Raw genomic sequence first — 20868 nt, 5'->3', positions numbered from 1 at the left:
CCCCCCGGCCTCCAGAACGTCCTGTGGGCCCTCCCCAGACTCCCTGAGTGTGGCCACTGAGACCACCAGAGCCCCCTCTGGTTAGAACCACCCGGCTTCCTGCTGCTGCAGCCTGCGGGGCTGGCCACCCCTCCAGCAGCAGGTATTTAAATGAAAACCAATGGCTATGAGCCCGTGATGCAGGGTAAGATGTAGGCATTTTAAGGTCATTATTTTAATTACCATTAAAATAATTGGCACTCCGGCTATCAGAAGAATGGAGGCGATCAGAGGTGCAAGGCACCCCTCCCCCACCTCGGGGCAGGAGCAGCCTTCAGTGTCTGTATAATTAAAAGCTCCGTCTTTCATGAGCACAATAAAGGGGCCGGGAGGTGGGCAGACTGCAGCCCTGCTGCATGTTAATGCGTTTATTATGATCAATAAGCCCTTGCCTTGTGTTTTGTCCTCTGGTTTGGGCATCTGCGTGACTGACAGCAGATACACACACACTTTTCCCAGCAGAGACACACACACACAGTTTGCCCAATGGTGTGGACAGCTACAAGTTCAAAATTATTTGGAGGTTAACCATTCTTAGAGTCTCAAAGCACAGTCTTTGGGACTAGACAGGCCTAGGAGGGGTACTACTGGCTAGCCCTTGGGAGCCATGCGGCTGCGCACCCCTTACCTGCCCCAGCTAAACACCGTTCTTCAGCTCTAACGGGGAAAACAGGACTGTCTGGTTGCTCTGAGGAAGGAGTGCCTTCATGCAGACAGACTGCGGAGTGCGGAGCCTCAGTAAGGCTGCTTTCCTTTATTGAGAATAACACACCGTTCTCTCCCCTGCAGTTACGAGAACTGGTCAGCATGTGCATCTACCCTGACCCCGACCAGAGACCTGACATCGGCTACGTGCACCAGGTGGCCAAGCAGATGCACGTCTGGACGTCCAGCACCTGAGCGTGGATGCACCGTGCCTTATCAAAGCCAGCACCACTTTGCCTTACTTGAGTCGTCTTCTCTTCGAGTGGCCACCTGGTAGCCTAGAACAGCTAAGACCACAGGGTTCAGCAGGTTCCCCAAAAGGCTGCCCAGCCTTACAGCAGATGCTGAAGGCAGAGCAGCTGAGGGAGGGGCGCTGGCCACACATCACTGACAGTCAAATTCAAAAGTCCTTTCTTTATACTGTTGTGGACAATCTCAGCTGGGTTAACAAGGGCAGGTGGTTCAGCGAGCCACAGCAGCCCCCTGTATCTGGATTGTAATGTGAATCTTTAGGGTAATTCCTCCAGTGACCTGTCAAGGCTTATGCTAACAGGAGACTTGCAGGAGACCGTGTGATTTGTGTAGTGAGCCTTTGAAAATGGTTAGTACCAAGTTCAGTTTAGTTCTTAGTATCTTTTCAATCAAGCTGTGTGCTTAATTTACTCTGTCGTAAAGGGATAAAGTGGAAATCATTTTTTTCCATGGAGTGGAGATTCTGCTAATATTTTTATCTCTGTTTTATAACTTGGTGAGTAACGATGAGAGCCCTGCACCTGGCCAGAGCATCACAGGCAAATGGCATCGGGAAGCAGGAGCATCTTCCTGGCAACCAGGCTGGGCCATCTTCTCCTGGACACCTGCTGTGTACCAGGCATTTCATCACCTCCTTGAATGCTGGCGGTTCATTTCACCATCAGTGTTAAGCATTTTCCTCCATGGGAAGGATGGGATGTAAAAAAGCTAAGGGCTATCCTTTACAAATTCTGGTTCTGCAACTTCCTAGCGTGAATTTGGGCTTGGGCAACTTTCTTAGCCGTTCTGAGCCTTAGTTTCCTCATCTGTACAATGAGATCAATAGTACCTATCTATCTACCTTCAGGATTGCTGACAGAATTTGAAATAAAATATGCAAGTTAGCTAGTACAAAGTAGATGATCCAAAAATGGCAGCCACTCACCCTTCACAGACTGAAGTCCATGGGCCATGGAAGCCAAGAATTAATGTACACCTGTATCATGTGTAGGAAACCAAAAAGGTGTTCCTTATTTCTTGTTCCCAAACAGGATTAACTGTGAAGACGACTTTATAAATGTGAACCTAAGAAAACTCCAGCTCTGAAGGAAATCATTAGAATTTTGTTTTTGTACGTAAAGTTAACCTTCCAGTGGTCTGAGCTGTCGTCACTGACTTGATGACAGTCTGGCCCTCCAGACAAGAGCAGCGCTGGCATCGGGCGGGTGATTCCTGACACCTGCTGCCTGCAGGCATTCGCTGACCGGGCTCTTCCTGGAGGAAACTCCCAGGGCCAGACGGCTGCTGCTTCCGCGTGTGGACTCGGATCTGCTGTAACACCGTCTGCCCGACAGTCTCTCCACATGCAGCCTTTCCTCTGTACTTTTTCTCCATGGTCCAAATAAAACAGGGTGACTGGGAGTTACTTATAATTCATGAAGATTTTTAAATGGCTTTGGAGATTTTGCTTTTACACCAGTAGATCCAAAACTTAAAACAGTGTCTGCAGCACAATTTCTTGAGGAACCTCGAAAAACACAACTTCCCAGGCCCCATTCAGTAATCCCAGGATTTCTTTAAGCTCCCCAAGTAATTTTGATACTCATTAGCCAAGTTTCTGCCCTCATGAGGTAATTCCATTGTTCTCCCCGGCCTGCTCCTGGCAGCTGTAACACAGGGGCTGGCCTGAGCAGATTCACCCTGGAATGTTCTCTCCAAGGGAGGATCAAGTCTGTGTCGCCTGCCTAGTGCTTACCACTGAAGGTTTTTCTGATTCCAGACAAACTTTTTGCCAGTATTCTGCTGCCAGCTCTCTGAGCCCCTATCGTGCCTCCCCAACACTGCCAGCCCCAGCATGCAATGAACCTACTTTGTGCATGCCACCGGCTTTCCACACCATGAGAACAATCTGCCCAACTGGACCCTCTGGAGGTGCACGATCTCAGCCACTCACCAGGTCTGAGTGTTTGTGAAATGATCATGGTCCTACTTACTTCAAAACAGTAACCCCAAAACATTCCTTTTATTTCTGTGAAACCGGCCAAAGTGAGGTCCACCCACCTTCACGCAGCTCTGGCGGTGCACCTGCCCACGTTCTCTTGGTACGCAGAACTGAGCTGGGCTTGAGAACTCAAGAGGTTTGGCTTTGCCATTTCTTTCCTACTTGCTGCTGAGGTGGAAGCTGTGCTGCACTTACCACCCCATTTCAAAACCAAACCAAACCAGAGGCCACCCCGAACGGAGTCAGCCAGCAAAAGGGGCAGGTATCGATGTTCACCTGAAGCCTCAAGGGAGTCCACTCTGACTTCTGACAGCAGAGGGGTGCATGGCTCCTACGCTCTCCTGAGCCAGTGCTCAAGGAGGATCAGCACCCTGAAGGGCCAGGTCAATGGCCTTAGCAGCCCCAGACTGCCCCCTAAAACACCACACGGTGCCCAGACCTCAGCTGCCCAATTTGGTTTTTGTTTTTTATTGAGTTTCATTCAGCAAACACTAGCCACATGAATCTTACTGGGCCTCCAGTGCCCACCATCTTCCAGAACCACAGCCAGCCACCCACTGACGCCATTCAGGAAGTGTCCATCGTTTGGACTGTTTCTTCCAGCACCTCAATTTCCAGAGGAGTGATTTTCTCAGTGAGGACTGCAGTGGTTCCTTTCTCACACCTGTACCGGCCAAGCCTAGTGAGAGAAAAACAAAAGCACAGAGTTAGGATTCCCTTCAAGGTGTCAGAGGGCAGGAGACAGTGAAAATAAATATTCAGGTGAGGCAGTGAGCAGGGTGGACTGGAATCCTGGCTCTCCCGATCCCAGCTCTGTGATCCTGGGGGATTCAACTTCCTCAGTTCCTCAGTTCTCAAGTGCTGCAAAATGGGGGTGCCTGGGAGGCACAGAGCGTCATCAGTGAACACGGCACCTGGCCCTTGGTGGACACGTGACTCTCCCCGACCCCACCATCCCCAGCAAGTGCTGGGAAGCACTTGGTCCCTTGACATCAATCTTCAACCTCCCTACAGTACCTTTCAGTGACAGCAGGAAGCAAATCCCATCATTACACAAGAGAAGGGCATGACTGCTCTTCTGTGCAGCAACAAGAATGACTTAACTGTTACCTCAGACACTGTACAAACATCTGGAAGCATAAACAAGTGTAAAAATATGAGCAGCCAGACTCTGGGCTTGTCATTTCAGACCACTCTCAAGACTCAAGAAAAGTTAACTGTGCCCTTCAGGGACACAGTGGCTCCCCACTAGGACACACCCAACACCTTCTTCCTGGAGTGAATCTGGCAGAGGTTTCTTTGAGCACCAGACAGTCTAGAAGATACATACTTGGGCTGTTAATTCTCACAGGAATTAGGTCAGGAATTAGGATACTGTCAAATGGCAGCACACAACCAACTGTCCCTGGGCTCTAGCTCCAGCTGGGGTAATACCTCTGTCAAACTTACTGTCCTTCAGGAACTACCAGAAGGATGCTGGCTGTGCCATGACCTTGTGCTCCAGGAACACCCATCCTCTCCCCTGGGCACATGGGCTAAAAGAGGGAGCAGGAAGCAGAACAAGGAGAGCAACTTCCACAGTTCTGCATCCAGGTCAGGAGCATGGTCAGCCGAGTGGCCTGCCTTTATTCTGCCAAGCCTCCCCCGACCCTCACTCTCTTAAAGGATCCAAGCAAAAGTACCTTTTAACCATGTGTCCCCACCCCATCAGTTTGAGGATGCCTCTCATTCCTCACACGCTGGAACCTTGGTGGCAGCGTGCAGTCTTGGAGCCAAAGTCCCACGTGACCTCTCTGTGTCTGATGACTCTGGACCATCCCTCAGTGTCTCCAGGAGGCTTGGACACCTCCTCACCACTGTGGTGATGGTGCCCGATTTCGGCAGCATGCATTCAGTGCTTCCACCTTACGTGCCAGTGGACTGCAAGACTGCACGTTGGAGAGCTGCGAGCAGAGGAGGCAGCAGGGACTTGCCAGGCAAGGCCCACACTGGCGCAGGGCATGGGACGCTTGCTCAGGCCTATGGCCCTGCCCGCACCCTAGCATCCACCCTGGGAAGGGCTCCCCTAACTCAGGCAGTGCCTCCATCTTCAGTCACTGGCAGAGAAGACAACAGGGAGGTTCCAGGTAGCCTGGACACTTGCCCTTGGCCTCAGGACACCGATGGGGAGTGGGCCCCGTGCAGGTTACTACACACCCACCATGCACCCAGCACCTTCTGGGCCGCCTCGCTGATTCTTCACAAGCAGCCACAAGGCGGTTTTCTTTCTGTTCTTGGGTGTTTAGAGCCTCTGTTTACAAGCGGAGCAGCCCACGTCCCAGAAGTACGATGCGCTGCTGCTGCACTCCCTGTGGATGAAGACTCCTGCGCTAAGCACAGGTTCCCTAGGCAACCACAAATACCACTTCTCACTACCCCAAACGTGGTTTTCAGATTCCTTGCCCAGGACCCTGTCCAGCCTGAATGGTGTAACCATTCCCTACCCCATCACCGCTTCATCGTGGACTTGCTTAAATTACGCAGCATCTTGCAAATAACTAGCAAAGCAGGCTACATGGAGTACTTGGGTCCTGCCTACCCGGAGCTCGGCAAAGCCTGGTTCCCCAACACAGCTCTGGGCCTGAAAGGTAGCTTGCCTTCCTGCTAAAGGCCCAAGGGACTTCATGGTCTCATCAGAGGTCATCTGGTTGAGCTCCATTTCCCAGACAGACTGATTTGCTGGAAGCCACCAAGCCAGCCACCAACACTCTCCAACCCCAGTGCCAGAGCTCTCTGGCGCCGTGCTGCCCCACCCCATCAAGAGCCCACTGAGCTTCCACAAGATTGAGTGCAGCCCACAGTGAATATCTGCTGGTTCTGAACGTTCCATTCTTTCCTTGTGAATTACTCCTGATACGGAGTTGTGTGTGCAGTGGGAGATAAAAGCCAGCTTGCAGAAGGTGATGCTCGCTTCCTCTGCGCTAGCTGTGGGGCTGGGTGGGAGCCGTAGTTTATAAATGCCCTGTGCTGCACCCAGATGCTACAGCTGGAAGCAGCACTCAGGGATCCCATCCTGAGCTGCTCGGGCTCCCAGAAGAGGTCAGGAGCCACAGGACGGTCAAGCAGCTGGACAATGATGAGACACTGCAAATGAGCTGCTCCTCTGACACATGCCAGCCTCTAGGTTTGGAAACCTTCCAGTTCTGCTCAGCAAATCAACTACAACTTTCTCCCACTGCTCTGAGTCTGGGCTGCACCACTGAGCTGAGGGGCCCACTCGGCGTGTAGGACAGGCTAAATGGCACGACTCCCTGTAGCATAGCAGACACACATTAGCTCCCAAGGCCACCTCTGGGAGGCTGTTAGCATTGCTGACGTACACCCAGTTAGGAATCTCGGGGCACTCTGAGAGAAAGTGCTGGGGCTGCTCTGAAAAATGCACCTTCTCACAGAAATCAGGGGATTCTTTAAGACACTTGAGAAAGGACAGCAGATGATCCAAACCGCTCCACCCCACCTCCCAGCCTAGGGCTCTTTCCTGGGCCACCCTCCACCTCTCGCATCAAATTAAATCACTTTCCTACACCTGACAGCAGCCCACTGTCATAAAGCAAGTAACGAGCTGAAGGTCTGTGCGGGAGGCTGATTTGGGAACACTGGATGTACTTAATGTGGAAAGAACGAGGAAAACTCCATCCATCCAGATGCCATGGAGATACCAAGGGTGGCACGATGCCAGGGGACCCAGGAAGAACTTCGTCTCCTTCACTCACCTGGTCCCCTTCTTGTTGGGCACCGTGTACGGGCGGAGAAAATCCAGCTTGCTCTTACTGATGACGCAAAGGTCGATGTTGCTTCCGGAGCCCAGGTCGTTGAAGATGCCGGCTGCGATGGCTTCGCTCACCAGCTTCTTGGCTTCCTCCTCCTGAGAAAGAGAACGGCAGCAATAACGTCCATGGCCAAACCAGGGCCTGCTCTGACATCCGCAATGTGCTTCCACTACCAGTTCGCAGGACCTTCTGAGAGACAGGTGTTGTTTATAATGCCCATGTCACAGATGAGGAAAAGATCTCAAAGTACCTCGATGATTTGCCCAAAGTTCCCGACTCGGGCCTTTAAAACTCTTTATGCATGCACCACCTCTTGACCACATCGGACACTCACCACGAAACGATGGACTGTTACTAGAGGGTTAGTAACTTACCTTGAAAAGGGCCAGGTAGTAAATATTTTAGGTTTTGTGGCCAAAAGTCTCTACCACACCTACTCAACTCTGTCATGCTAGCACAAAACAGCCACACACAAATACATAAACAAATGGGTACAACTGTGTTCCAATAAAACTCTATTAGCAACAGGCAGTGGGCCAGATCTGGCCCATGGACTGCAGTTCACTAACTAACCCCTGATCAAGAATGTCCAACAATAGCTGAAAGTTACTGACTGATAACATAATGGAGAAAGTCAGCACTGTAGGGGAAGAAACTGACACCAAAACACAACAGTAGTTCTGGGGAAATGCTGGCAGACCAAGGGCGGGACATCTTGCCCAGAAGAATCTGTCTCTCCTACTAAGGCTGTAGCCTACAGGTTCACTGAAGTAATTCATTACTTTGAATCACTCTCCTTTGACCCACCCTTAAGCACAAATCCCCATCCCCAATAGTTACTGGTGAACAGATGGATTCATCCCTTTCTTATCCAAGAAGGCCTATCACATGCTATGTCCTAGACCAGGAGCTAGGGCTGCAGAGGTGGATGACGCCCCCAAATACCTGCCCTCTAGGGGCTCAGAGTCCAGCGGGGGCTCCTGACCCAAGTAAGAACAATGCAGGGTGAGGCTGGCTACAGAGCATGTGAAAAGGAGCTGGGAACATGGCTGGCCAGCAGAGCTTCAGGGAGGGCTGAAGGACAGGCTGCACACGAGGCACTCAGAAAACAGCAGTGAAACACAAGGCAGACAGCAAAGGCAACGGTACCGGACCTGGGGAACGCCAAGTTCAAGCTCTATATACAACGAGGACAAAAATGAACCAGACTCCCTGAAAGCCGGGAATCTAACCTGTGCTATGGCGCCTTCCCAATCCACGAGGGCGTGAGAGTACATACACGTGCAAGTGCACTCCAGCGCTCATCCAAGTAACACCCTTGGACAAACAGACTCCAGGCCCAAATTCCAGCCTGAGACCCTCAAAGGGCAGATCTGCTAACCTCAAGTTTACAGAAGATCTGAACCCATTCAGGCCTCCTGCTCCTCTGCCTGCCCCATGCCAGACTAGGATTCCAGTGACATAAGCGCACTCTACAGACTCAGAAGGACAGAGAAGGTTCTGCTGGAAGTGGGCTCCTCAGCAAACCAGCAGACAGCAGTTCCTTTGATTTCATACCCCAGGTTTTTTCACTCTCATGTGACATCTATGTGGGGCCAATTAAGCTGATTCTTCTTTTGTACATACATAGTCCTGTAAGAATACATTCAAACAGGATTAGGAATTTTCTCCTAGAATTCTCAACAGTCTATGGGGCCAGAAGCTTTCCACAAACCAGTGAAGGTGGTAGCAAAGAAAGCCTCTTAGATAAGGAGCTGGCGGCAGCTGCTATCTAGACAGCAAAAACCAACCACTAATTCAGCAAACGCAACCTCACTCCAAACCGCTTCTCTTTAAATGGCCTTAGGTGTGTGTGCATATGGGCACGTGCGGGCAGAACCATACTTATTCCCTGTTCCTGGCCTACCACCTCTGCTCCCCCTTCTCTTCTCTACCATTTAACTATTTCCTCTGCTTTGTTTCTCGTCACTGCTGCTGGCGTCCCCAGACAGCCAACAGTACCTGGCAGACATTGCAATCCATGGGCACACTTAGGACTACACATTTGCATTTCCCAAATGATCTGGGTAGATGGGGACAGGTGAAGAGAAGACTTGGGGGAAACAGAAATATACACATGACATGAGACATGCATATCTAGTGTCAATTGATTCGACTGGACACAGGACACCAGACTGCTGACAGTGCTATGTAAGATTACGAGTGATCCTCCCTCTATTTTGCAAACAGTCTATAATGGAACTGATAAGACTTTAAAATGCGCAAATTTTAAAATGATATAGTTTGATTTACTCATAAAACGATCATGTATGCTGTTATTTAAGTATAAATAAAGGCTTTTTTAAATTGGGGAAATACATCTTTTAAATTCCTTTCCTCCCCACCAATTCTAGGGAAGATCATTCCTTAAGGAAGAAAATCTCAAGTCTCTCACTTTCTTCTCCCCAGTTCCACCCCACGCCTCATATACATATGGCTGAAGAGGTTAGGAGATGGAGTGAAACTTACATTTACGGAGCACCTATATGCTCACTAAATTAATCAGTCAACATCTATCAGCACTCAGACATGCCAAGCACTGAGCTGGGCACTTGGATGATCGTCAAGCTTACCCCTGCCCCCAATCATCTTTTCATGTTGGTATGGTCAGAAACTCGGGCTGACAGTCAATGACTTACACAAGGTCACACAGCTGGTAAACAAAAAATAGTAAAACAGGCCCATCAGGCCCCAGAGCCAGAAGGCCACAGCACCACACCAACTCCCAAGTGACCTTCCTTGGGCCGGGGACTCCTCAGCTAGTCCCTGACTCAAGGCCGTGTCATTCACTCCCCACCCCCAAAGAGCCTTAAGACCTGAGCAAATTTAAGAGCAGGAGAATGGTGTTTGCCGGTTTCTCTCTGGGTCAACCTCTGATGGTCCCTCCCACTGGGGGTGGAGGGCAGTGTCTCCCAAAACACCCAAGATTACCACTTCCAGGGCCTTCTTCATTCTCAACCAAGTTAGGGCAAGAGTTCTACAATGCAACGCCAAATCAATACTAAGCTCTAAGGCCTCATTTAACATATCCCTCCCTTAACACCCCAAACCCTCAAAATCGAAAGAGGGTGGAAATGACCAAAGGCTCTACTGTCCACTCACTGCTTACACAGTTAATGTCTTTAACACATACCTGTAGGAACCTACTATGTTCCAGGAACGGCTTCAATGTTGAATACTCTGACTGCAGTATTTCCGTACACAGAATTCTAGACACGTATGCAAATATGCTACTGGGCATATTCATACTGTGTTTTCTTTATAGTGGAATTTCACAATTAAACAACTTTTGTCTTTAACATGTGCTACCAAATATTTAAGAAAACTATCAAGAAAAACCACAAACTAAAGGCAAGAGGTGGGGAAAACACCACATTTGTATCTGTCTCTGGCCCACAGTAAGCGCAAGAAGCGCTGTCTCTTCCTTTAGGATTAATTCTTCGTAGGGAAATTGTACCTCCCTTTTCTGGAAGATGCAGAGTGACCTAGGTCCTGGGCAGCATCTGCCTGGGGACAGCTGCTACAGAGAGGCCTTGACAAGGGCCCTGCAGAGTCCATGACCCCAGCTGGTCAGGCCCAGGTGCAATGCTGTCTCCCACAGCCAGGGAGGCATCCTCCCCCAGTCAGCTGCCTATGCATTTATGTAGCAGGTCACAACGGAACCTCAGTGTGGAGATGGGCAAGTAGGACTTATCCTCGTTACCAAAAAACAGCAGCTTCCTTTTGCTTTCAGACACTCAGCCAAAAGATCATCATGACCCTGATGATTAAACACCAGCTGGGGAACCCAGGTTCAAAGTCATCTGGCAGACAGAATGGGTTTGAAGGGTTTGAATCCCCAGTCTACTACTTACTGCTGGGCAACCCTCGACAAGTCACTACACCTCTCTGAGCTTACTCTCCTGCTCTGCAAAATAATGATAATAAATCCTACTTCACAAGATTACTAAAAATTAGAAATAAAAGCACAGAAAGCACCTACTATAGTCTGGCACATAGCTACTGCTTAATAAATGGTAAGTTATTTAATAAAACAAGCCAGAGGGCTCCTAAAAACACAACTTATCTCTAAGCAGCGATTGCCTATAACAAACCCCAGGCCAGGAGAAGGAGGTCCAGACAAACCTGCTGACAAATCTTCACACAGTGCCATAGAGAAGTTCCTATAATAATTAATCCAAGCAAAAAGCACACTCCCTAAAAGTTCGGAGAATATAAAAGGAACACTTCTTGCTTTATGGCTACAAAGACCAAACTAACTGGGAATATCAGTCCCCCGGGCCACCCCAGCTTCTTAAATGAGATTACAATAAGAGTGATGTACTGTACTGAAAGTCAGCTGTGACAAGCAGCACTTTATAGAGCTATCTGTTTGTCTCCATCACTGCATCGCACAATGTGTCCCCGGACTCCAATGTGCAGTTCCATTTACCGCTACATGACAAATGGGCAGCACTTGTAAAAGGCACAAAGAGGTCCACGTCGGCCACGTAATGGTCACCACAGCTGTACCCGAGTGCTTGAGGGGACAAAACAGACCCCCAAGTTCATTAAACTGACCAGTAATGGATCTTTCAAAAAGTGCCTTAGGAATCGTACAGAAAAGGCTAAAATAAATAACTCAGCATGGAAGGCTAATCTGAAATGGTGTTTGATAAATTATTTATAACACGGGCGATTGTCTGCATTTAATATTGGAGCTACTAGTAGCATCTTTAAAAGATGATTTATGTGTTGTAATGCTATTAAACTTTATATTGGCCCACTGCTAGCTATAAAGTCTGCTGAGATTTAGAGAATGAGTTTTAAACTGTCACTGCAACATCATAGGAGATGGAGACTGTATTAAATCTTTACTTTAAACCTGTTATCTAGAGAGTTGCATTTTGTAGACACTCACAAACTGATAGATTACCTCGGCATCCGCTACAGTGCAGGTCCAAAATAGTACTGCCAAGAAACTTTTTCTGCATTATTCTTGTCTACAGCTACAATCGAATTTCTCTTCTCACTTAAGTGATTTTTAGATTGGGAATGTCACCAGAGAAAAATGTAGCTGTGCCAGCCAATGGGCATTCTGGACAGTTCAGCATCAAATTAATACTCTTTAAATACACTCTCTTGACTGTTCAGCTATGCATCTGAACACTGCTTTACTTACACTGTAGGCAGGCAAAATATTAAATATGCACTTGACTGAAAACCTAACAGACTATTTTACGCACAGCTTTGGAATGTGAAAATTTATGTATGCGGCAAGTCATTTGACATAACTGATTAGTAACTAAAATTTTTAAAAGAATTTAAAAAATAAAATTGGTTATTTGCCGGCAAATATACTGTTTATGGGGCTAAGGAGCTGGCATGGGGCAGAAAACAGAGAGAGATTCAGCCTTTTCCTGAGGAACAGGGCTCCCCCCGCTTTAAGGGTTTTCAGGGCAGCACCCAAGTATCCCTTGCCTTCTGTGCCACCTCCATGCCAGGAGGAAGGGGTGCAGCTCTCCTGCCTTTGCTGGGGGAAACAAGAATGTGGATGGCATGACAGCTGAACCCTCACAACTTCCATCAATTTCCCTGTGTGTTGCTGAACCTATATTTAGTTCCATTAGTTCACAACCATTTGCTCCTTCATTAACTACTAAGGATTTAACTTGTAAGAAGTGAGGCATGGGAGGGTTGGGGAGATGCTGGCCAAAGGATACAACATCTCAGAAGGAGTAAGTTCAAGAGATCTATTGTACAACACAGTGGTAATAGTTATTAACAATGTATTGTATTCTTAAAAACCAGCTAAGAAAGATTTAAGTGTTCTCACCCCAAAAAAAATATTTGAGGTAATGTATGCTAATATATTGGCTTGACTTTGCCATTCCACAATGTACACAAATTTCAAAACATCATTTGCATATGATAAGTATATAGTTTTTATTTGTCAAGCCAGATAATTTTTTAAAAAGAATTAAGGCAATCCAAATGCAGCTTGGAAAATCTTCATTATCTTTTGCCACTTTGATTTGAAACAGCAAAAAATTCCATTCCTCTGATGATCTAGAGCAGAACAGATAAAAGTCTGGGTGTGATGAGAATTTGGACTCTAAAGAGAGAGGATGAAAATTCTGAACGTCAGGGGGTCCGCCCTACACCTTCTCCATCTTTGTATCCCAGGGAACTAGCCTGGTGCTTGGCATGTAGGTCAACAAATGAAAAAACGAAATGTTCACTTCAAATGCTTGCATGGCTCTGCCAAACTCAAAGACTCTGAAATCAGGAGAGAGACCCCTACCAAATGGGGCAATTCCCAAACTGCACCAGCCCCAACTGGAGACCATTCAAAGACAAGCACTTGAGAGGAGGTCGGAACACGATGTGTTTATTGGGAGCCTGCTGACAGGCTAAGGCTCTGACTCTGTCACTGATGCGGCCTGAAGACTCATTAATGGTTGATGGCTGAATACAATTGAAAGAGTTCAAAAAAGTGTTTGAAACAGTCCCTGCGAAAGCAGTATGCTCCCTGCACTGAGTCACAGACTTGACGTATCCCATGTGTAGCCACATTTTTTACGGTAGAAAACTTTTCTTTTCTTTTTTTTTTCTTTCCAGACTGGGCTGTGTGACAAGAGCAAAGGTTTCTGAGTTTGGGGTTTGGCCTGAGCTGTATGGGTGAATACGCCTGCCTGTGTTAACACCTAGGAATTCAGCAAAGCCGAGCTGCAGCTGGTGCTGGGCACACTTAGAGCCAGGAGTGAGTCAGTGGCTGCATCTTTAAGGCCTAGCTGGTGTTGCCATTTCTTTCTTTGACAGCTTTTTTTTTTTTTTTTTTGGTACCAGGATCTGGGTGACACACACAAAAAAAAGGAAAAACTCGCTGTGGGTGCAGGAGTGATTTGAGGGGTTTTAAGTGGGAATGGGAAGGGGTGTTCATGTTCACGGAATTGCCCACCAGGTCTGTCCCAGGTCACTGAGTGATGCCTGTCAGAACTCACAGCCAGGAAGAGATGGCAGTGGCTGCACCGCCACAATGGGCTGGAAAAGGGTAGCCCGGAATGAGGACAGCCCTGGACAGCGGGTCACTCTCTGAGCCAAAAAGTGCCCCTCGTAAGAATGAGAATAATACCTCTGTCCGAGGAATAAAATGAGAGAAATGACCCCGACACAGCAATTTCACAAACAGGACGGTTAGCAAGTCCTAGGGTAGAAGAAAACAGGCAAGGGTATGAGAGAACTAACACCAGGCACCTGCCACACCCCGGGGTCTGAGCCAAACACTTGAGTTATTTATTGAATTCCCAACTGCTGGTACAGATGAGGAAACTGGGGTGTCAGAAAGGTTGACTGATGCACTCAAAGGCACACAGCTGTGTACAAGCAGGAGCGTCAAGGATGCATGCCAGGTTAGTGCCTGGCACCACCAAAGCCTGTCTTCCTATCCCACCATTAGGAAAATCTGTGGCGGGCAAGTGGTTTTGCTGGAATCTGCAACAGTGAATGGAAGGAAAAATACCTAAGCTTCCAGAGGGAAAAGAACCAAAAGAGACAAGAACATATTGCTTTCCACAAGGAGAAGAAATCAATGTTCACAGCATATGTGTATACAAATATATATTTCCAAGGCTGCATTGAATCAAATGTAATCAGAGAGAAAAAAAAAAAAAAAAAAAAAAAACAAGAAAGCCTGGGTTTAAAGAAAGTGAGAAATATGCTCAATAATCCTCAAAATGAAAACCAGGCTGCCGCAGATACTAATAAGATCCTCATCATATTTCTCTCTCTCTGCAAAAACAACGTGGCCAGTGATAACTCTGGCAATAAATTCCTGGAGCCACTGAAAGGGCTATCACCTGAAAACAGAGAGAAATGAAGTGAATCTGTTCCATGGGTCACAACAAAGCAGCAGCTAGCACTAGAATTTCTCAGGATAAGGAGAGTAAGCGATGACAGAAATACATTCCTGTCAGAAGCAGAGACTGAAATCAGGGTCTGAGACCAGCAGAAGAGCCGCGTTCCCACCTCCAATATCTGGATAGGACAAAACCACTGCTAGATCCCGGGCACATGTGGGAAGGCTATCACAGGCACTATGTTATATGACATAATCCTGCTTCCACAGCCTGACAAGGCCCAGACAGAACCAGGAGGAGATCCAAGGAAGTACAGAGTGCCCTTGTTCTAGGAAGTTTAAAGATGGCCAAAATGAGGCAAATTTCAAATGATGCAAAACTCCTGCAAAATGGCCAGGTTAGCTTAGCTCAGCAAGCATGCACGAGTGTCTGCTACGAACACACCGCACTTGCTGTGCTGAACAATGGAGACAGGCCTGAACACAGAGCCTGACCATGATAATTGTGGAGCCCAGAAGGGGAAACGAGATAATCTCATTACAATGAGGTAAAAACTAGTAAGAGACAGGCCTGACAAAGGAGCCACACATGGACCCAGGTCTCGTAGGGTGTAGGTGATGGAGACTGGGCAAGGCCTTGTAACGCAAGTGAAAGGTAGCCAAGCCAAAGGGCAGACGTGTTGGCAGGAGGAGAGCCATGGACATGGGGAAGAGAAAGGTGTGATCGAGTAGGTAGTTCAGTGTGGCTGACTGCCAGAGAACCTCACAGGCTATACAGACAGCCCACCCTTTATGCTAAGCAGCAGGGAGACATGAAAATTTTTACCTGGAAAATGATGTACAGCCATGCACCATGTAACATATTGGATAACAACGGACTGCATATAAAAGTGGTCCCATAAAATTATCTTGAAGCTAAAAAACTCCTCCAGGCTGGGTACAGTGGCTCACACCTGTGACCCTGTAATGTTGGGAGTCCTGAGCCCAGGAGCTCGAGACTAGCCTGGGCAACATAGTGAGACCCTGTCTCTACAAAATAAAAAAAATTAGCCGGGTGTGGTGATGTGCACCTGTAGTCCCAGCTACTCGGGAGGCTGAGGCGGGAGGATTACTTGAGCCTGGGAGGTTCAGGTTGCAGTGAGCTGTGATCGTGCCACTGCACTCCAGCCTGGGAGACAGAGCAAGACCTTGTCTCAAAAAAAAAGAGAGAGAAAGAGAGAGGGATTACTATCACTTTCTACCTTCCAGTGAGGTAAGATGTGGATGCAGAAGACGGTGATACTGATGGCCCTATCCCTGCAAAGGCCTACACCAATGTGTGTGTTTGTGCCTTAGTTTTTAACAAAACGTCTAAAAGGTAAAAAATAAAAATAAAAAAATTTTAACAGAAAAGAGCTTATAGGCCAGGCGGGCATGATGGCACATGCCTGTAATCCTAGCATTTCAAAGTAGGAGCATCACCTGAGGTCAAGAGTTTGAGACCAGCTTGGCCAACATGGTGAGACCCCATCTCTATTAAAAATACAAAAATTAGCCGGGCATGGTGATGCACGCCTGCTGTCCCAGCTACTCGGGAGGCTAAGGCAGGAGAAGCGCTTGAACCTAGGAGGTGGAGGTTGCAGTGAGCCGAGATCATGTTCTGCACTCCAACCTGGCCAACAGAGCAAGACTCTGTCTCAAAAAAAAAAAAAAAAAAGTCTATAACAAAAGAGCTTATAGACTAAGGACATAAAGAAAAATATTTTGTACAGCTGTACAGTGTGCTTGTGTTTTAAGTTAAGCATTATAGGGGTCAAAAGTTTTTAAAATTTACAAAGAAGTAAAAAGGTTACAGTAATTACTGAAGGAAATTTTTTTGTGTGTAAATGTAGTGTAGCCTAAGTGTCCAGTGTTGATAAAGTCTACAGTAGTGTACAGTAACACCCTAGACCTTCACATTCACTCACCAGCCACTCACTGACGCACCCAGAGCAATTTCTAGTTTTACAAGATCCATTCATGGCAAGTGCCCTAGACAGATACACCATTTTTTATCTTTTATACCATACTTTTACTGTACCTTTTCTACATTCAGATGCTTAGATACACAAATACTTACTGCTGTTACAGCTGCTGACAGTATTCAGCACAGTAACACGCTGTACAGGCTTGTAGCCCAGGAGCAACAGGTTGCACCATAGTGCATAGGTGTGTGGAAGGCCAGACCATCTAGGTTTGTGTAAGTACATCCTATGACATTTGCGTGATGACAAAATCACCTAAGGATGCATTTCTCAGAATGTGTCCCTGTCGTTAAGCAACACGTAACAGTAGTTAGACTTGTGCTTTTTGAAACTCCACCAGGGAAGCCGTGGGGGAGGAAATGCCAAAGGCAGGAGACCAGAGAGGAGCTGATAATATTCTCAATGAGAGATGGTGGCGGGGCAGCAGGGCCAGGGAGGAAGACCAGCAGCAGAGCAGATGTGGCTGAGGAGGAAGCAGCAGCCAGGGGAAAGAGCAGGACGGAAAGACGTGGAGGGTGCCAGCTGGACTTCCAGCCTCAGTCATAGGTGCTGACCACCCCTCTGAACAAACACAGCCTTCACACAAAGGCCTTTTGTAACTTCTTGGCAACTATTTTTCTGGTGGGTGGTGAGCAGCCAATGGCTGACTTGATTCTATTCCCCCCACTGCACCAGGAGGAGCTAACTCAGATACTTTCTTCCCCATAAAACCTCCAGGCACGTGCAGCATTCAGATACACTTGGTTACTTAGGTGGTGGGAGGGAGGTCTCAAAAAGGCATAAGGAAACTTCTGGGCTCTGGAGCTGATGAATATAGTCACTATATTGACTGTGGTCATGGGGGGCGGGGGAGGCAATGCTTGACAGAGGCAAAGAATTTGAGAGAATAAAGATCCAGATACGAATCTAGTCCTGTTACTTACCAGCGGTGTGACCTCAGTGATAAAATCACTCCACATTTTAAGTTCCAATTGCCCCATCTGCAAAGGAAGACCTAAAACCCCCAAGCACCCAGGATGGTCATGAGGATTAGACGAAGCGTCATGCACAGGAGATGCTGGGCCACGGTGCCTGCAGTGCAGGAAATCCACAATGAACACTGACTTCACCTGATCCTACCCATCTCCATCGCTCACTAACACGATCACCAAGGCAAAAGGCCGGCCTTCCAGAACGACCAATGCGATAGGCAACCCATAACAACTTAGTACTTCTTTTTTTCAACCCCCATTTAAAAGCAAATCAATTATGACAGCAGCCATCATACTGCAAATGAAATTCAGTATATTGCCATAAAATCTTTGTTCATATGCACATCTTCCATATAGAATTACGGCCATTTTGGTGAGAAGTGTAAGTACCACATTTTCATTTATTCTCTTTCACCAAAAACTATATTCTAAAAGACACAGAAAAGAAGGCAGACTTACTGTGTGCAGGCTCTGTGCCAAGTACCTGATTCCACACATTCACCCCCATACAACGCTTTAAGGTGGTTTGGTTTTTTCTACCCAAGAAAACAAAACCTCCAGTCTCCAAAAATACAAATAATGCCACCAAGTCTTTATGTAAATTTAATTTATAAATCACTGACAGGTTTCTCTTTTTAAACTACTTTACCTCTAAAATCATTTCACAGTTGCAAATATATTGCTTAAATTATGGTACCCTAACATTCCATCACTCCTCTGGCTTGTTACATTTGGTAAAATTAAACACATCCCAATGAATTCCTCTACTACAGAATCTAGTCATCGAATCCCACGGCAAAGCAACTATCAAATTCACTGCATCAAAACTACGTTCAAACGCTGACATTTCCCTAAAATACATGTAATAAAACCTCTCAGCAAACAGAACCAGTCAAAATTATTTTCGGCCGCCCCGTATATCAATAAAAAAGATATCATTTCATTTTCCCATTTGGCCATTTGTTGATTATAAATCTTAACTGAAACTGACCAAGAAAGCAAAGGCACTTGAATTTTCTGTAAAAGTTTCAGGACAAGAGGTAGTCAGAGACTCAGAGAGTCAACTCTTGTCACACCTGATGAGCATTTTACAAATGGTCCTCCTAATGATCCCTTCAGGTACTGACTTCAGTCTATTTCATGAGAGTGAGTTTTATATCTTATATCTTATAAACTGGGGCTACAGGGGTTATACAAGAGGCAAAAATCAATCTTCCAACCCAGGCCTCTCAGAGCCCACGCATGCACGCTCCATCCAGTCCATTCTTACCGCTCTATCCCCTAATTCCATTCAGCTGGTTAAAAGCCACTGTATTTGTCAAGGAACCAAAGTTAATGAGTCTTTACGTCTTTTTAATATTCTGTTATCACCAAGGTTCTGATTCTAGAAAAACTACATTCCAACATGACAGGGTGTCAATGGCGGCGAGAATGACCACATTCTACAGATAAAATATTCACTGCAAATATTTTTTAAAATCTGTACCACTAGGTGGAATTTTAAAATATTATTTAGTATAACTTCCTATCATTTTTTGGTTTCTGCACAATTTCAGGGTTAGGGGAGGGTAGTATAAATTACCTAACAGACACCCACAAGTAACATTATCTGTTAAGGTTAAAACTTTACCTTCCTGAGGTATGCTGCTGGGGTCTCATTACAGCAGGTAATCTGACATTCCGCCATGCACAACACACTAAGTACCAGCATCTCCCAATTACACTGCAACATAAATCTCAAAGGACATTTGAAAAGTCTACACAGCTCCTGCACCTACTGCTGAAACACAAGCACCTCTAATGGAATGTGGCAGCTTTCTAAACTAAATATTCACATGCAGGGACAGGGATGCTAAGCTCTGGCCTTATCTCACACTGAAGAGTGGATGCTAATTAAAAGGCCACACTGACTCGGGAAATGACCGCCCAGACAACTTTGGACACTGTCTGCAATTTCCTTTCCCAGCTGTCCCAACTTCCAGGACTGCACAACTGAGAGGCAGAGCAGCGGACCCCGTGCCTCTGGACATAACGTTCCTGTCCGAAATGCTCCCCTTCTCTTCCGCCTCCCTGTCCCACCCTTCCTCACACCCCAAGACCAAAAAAATTCATGTGAGGAGTCACATGCAAATTGAGGAGGCCTTAGAGTCCCCCAGATAGAGTCCATCATCTGGACACCTCTACTGCCCACTGTATAGGTACCGTTCTCCACTTTTCATGCCATAGTCCCTGCTCGTGGGCCCGTGTACCCCACTAGGTTGTAAAGTCACTAAGAAAGGGACCATGTCTTAAAACCAGGCACAGGGGCCTGATCGACAAAACTCCAGGTGAACGGCATGCAAGTCCACCCTTCACCTCTCTGAAGGGCCGCCGCCTATCAACAGCTTACAGAGGCCTTCATGGCAACTCCAGTGGCAACACAGATCTCTTCTGGTGGCGCAGATGCTACGACACTTCCCCCACTACACTCTGCCTTTGCCAGTTTCGATGTGCCTTAGGAGTTTTGAGAAAGAGCCCCCTTTTTTTTTTTTTTTTTTTTTTTTTAAAGCTTTCACAATAGCAGAAGGTATCCAGGGTATATTTGTTCCTACCATAATCATTTGGCTATTTTAGAACTGTTTTACTTCAGCTAGCAAAACCTACACTTGATATAGGCTGTCACGGAGAAAAAAAAAAAAACCTGTCATAAAAGTAGTAATGGCTTTGAAATAGCTCATCCAAGCCAACTTTATTCTCATCCCTCTTTACTTAAGAATCACCAATCCCTTCAAATATTGGCAGTTCCGTTTATTCAGATCTTCCAATATATAAAATTTGCTGACTTTTCCCCCCTTGAGTTGATATAGATACATAAAAACTGCAAAGCTTTTTTTTTTTTTCTTGGCTAGAAACAAAACTTCTCTGCCAGTGTAAAATACAGGGGCATTTTTAAATTACCATATGATTTAGATCCGAAGGCAAAAACAGTACAGTAGCAATTTAAAACCTTCCAGCCTGTGAAAGCTGACAATTAACTCAGTGAAATACGGTCCAAGCCCTCACGCCCCCCACCAACTCTTGTAGGCAGTGGTCTCAATTAACACCTACATGCCCTGCATTAGAAGGTTTACCATTTTATATTTTAGGTTAATTTACATATATCACGTAAACCTACACAGGGACTACATTTAAATACTTGGCCCCAAATATTATTTTAAACTTAATTTTCCACAGAGCTAATAAAAAGAAGAAA

The 20868-nt window shown here is 46.7% G+C and overlaps 2 protein-coding genes across 7 annotated transcripts in view; one reads left to right on the top strand and one right to left on the bottom strand.

The window, feature by feature from the left end:
• The window catches only part of NEK6 (NIMA related kinase 6), a 102873-nt gene extending 93736 nt beyond the window's left edge, over positions 1-9137 (top strand). For 4 of the 5 annotated variants that reach the window (XM_017874786.1, XM_017874788.1, XM_017874787.1 and 1 more), the window contains exon 10: positions 829-2422. In XM_017874786.1, the coding sequence (XP_017730275.1) occupies positions 829-939 (111 nt within the window). In that variant the 3' untranslated portion in view covers positions 940-2422. Of the gene's footprint in view, positions 1-828 lie in introns of all 5 variants that reach the window. The other variant, XR_001886148.1, reaches the window with a different exon arrangement.
• Positions 3418-20868, bottom strand: part of PSMB7 (proteasome 20S subunit beta 7) — a 62279-nt gene continuing 44828 nt past the window's right edge. The window contains exons 7-8 of one of the 2 annotated variants that reach the window (XM_017874789.1): positions 6730-6881; positions 3418-3656 (exon numbers count right to left, since the gene is read on the bottom strand). In XM_017874789.1, the coding sequence (XP_017730278.1) occupies positions 3545-3656; positions 6730-6881 (264 nt within the window). In that variant the 3' untranslated portion in view covers positions 3418-3544. Of the gene's footprint in view, positions 3657-5234; positions 5326-6729; positions 6882-20868 lie in introns of those variants that run through there. The other variant, XM_017874790.1, reaches the window with a different exon arrangement.

Source organism: Rhinopithecus bieti, unplaced genomic scaffold, assembly GCF_001698545.2.
Source record: "Rhinopithecus bieti isolate Rb0 unplaced genomic scaffold, ASM169854v2 scaffold_7967, whole genome shotgun sequence".
NCBI classification, from domain to species: Eukaryota; Metazoa; Chordata; class Mammalia; order Primates; family Cercopithecidae; genus Rhinopithecus; species Rhinopithecus bieti.
Note: the sequence above shows the minus strand (reverse complement) of the source record. Positions and strands in the feature narration are given on the sequence as shown.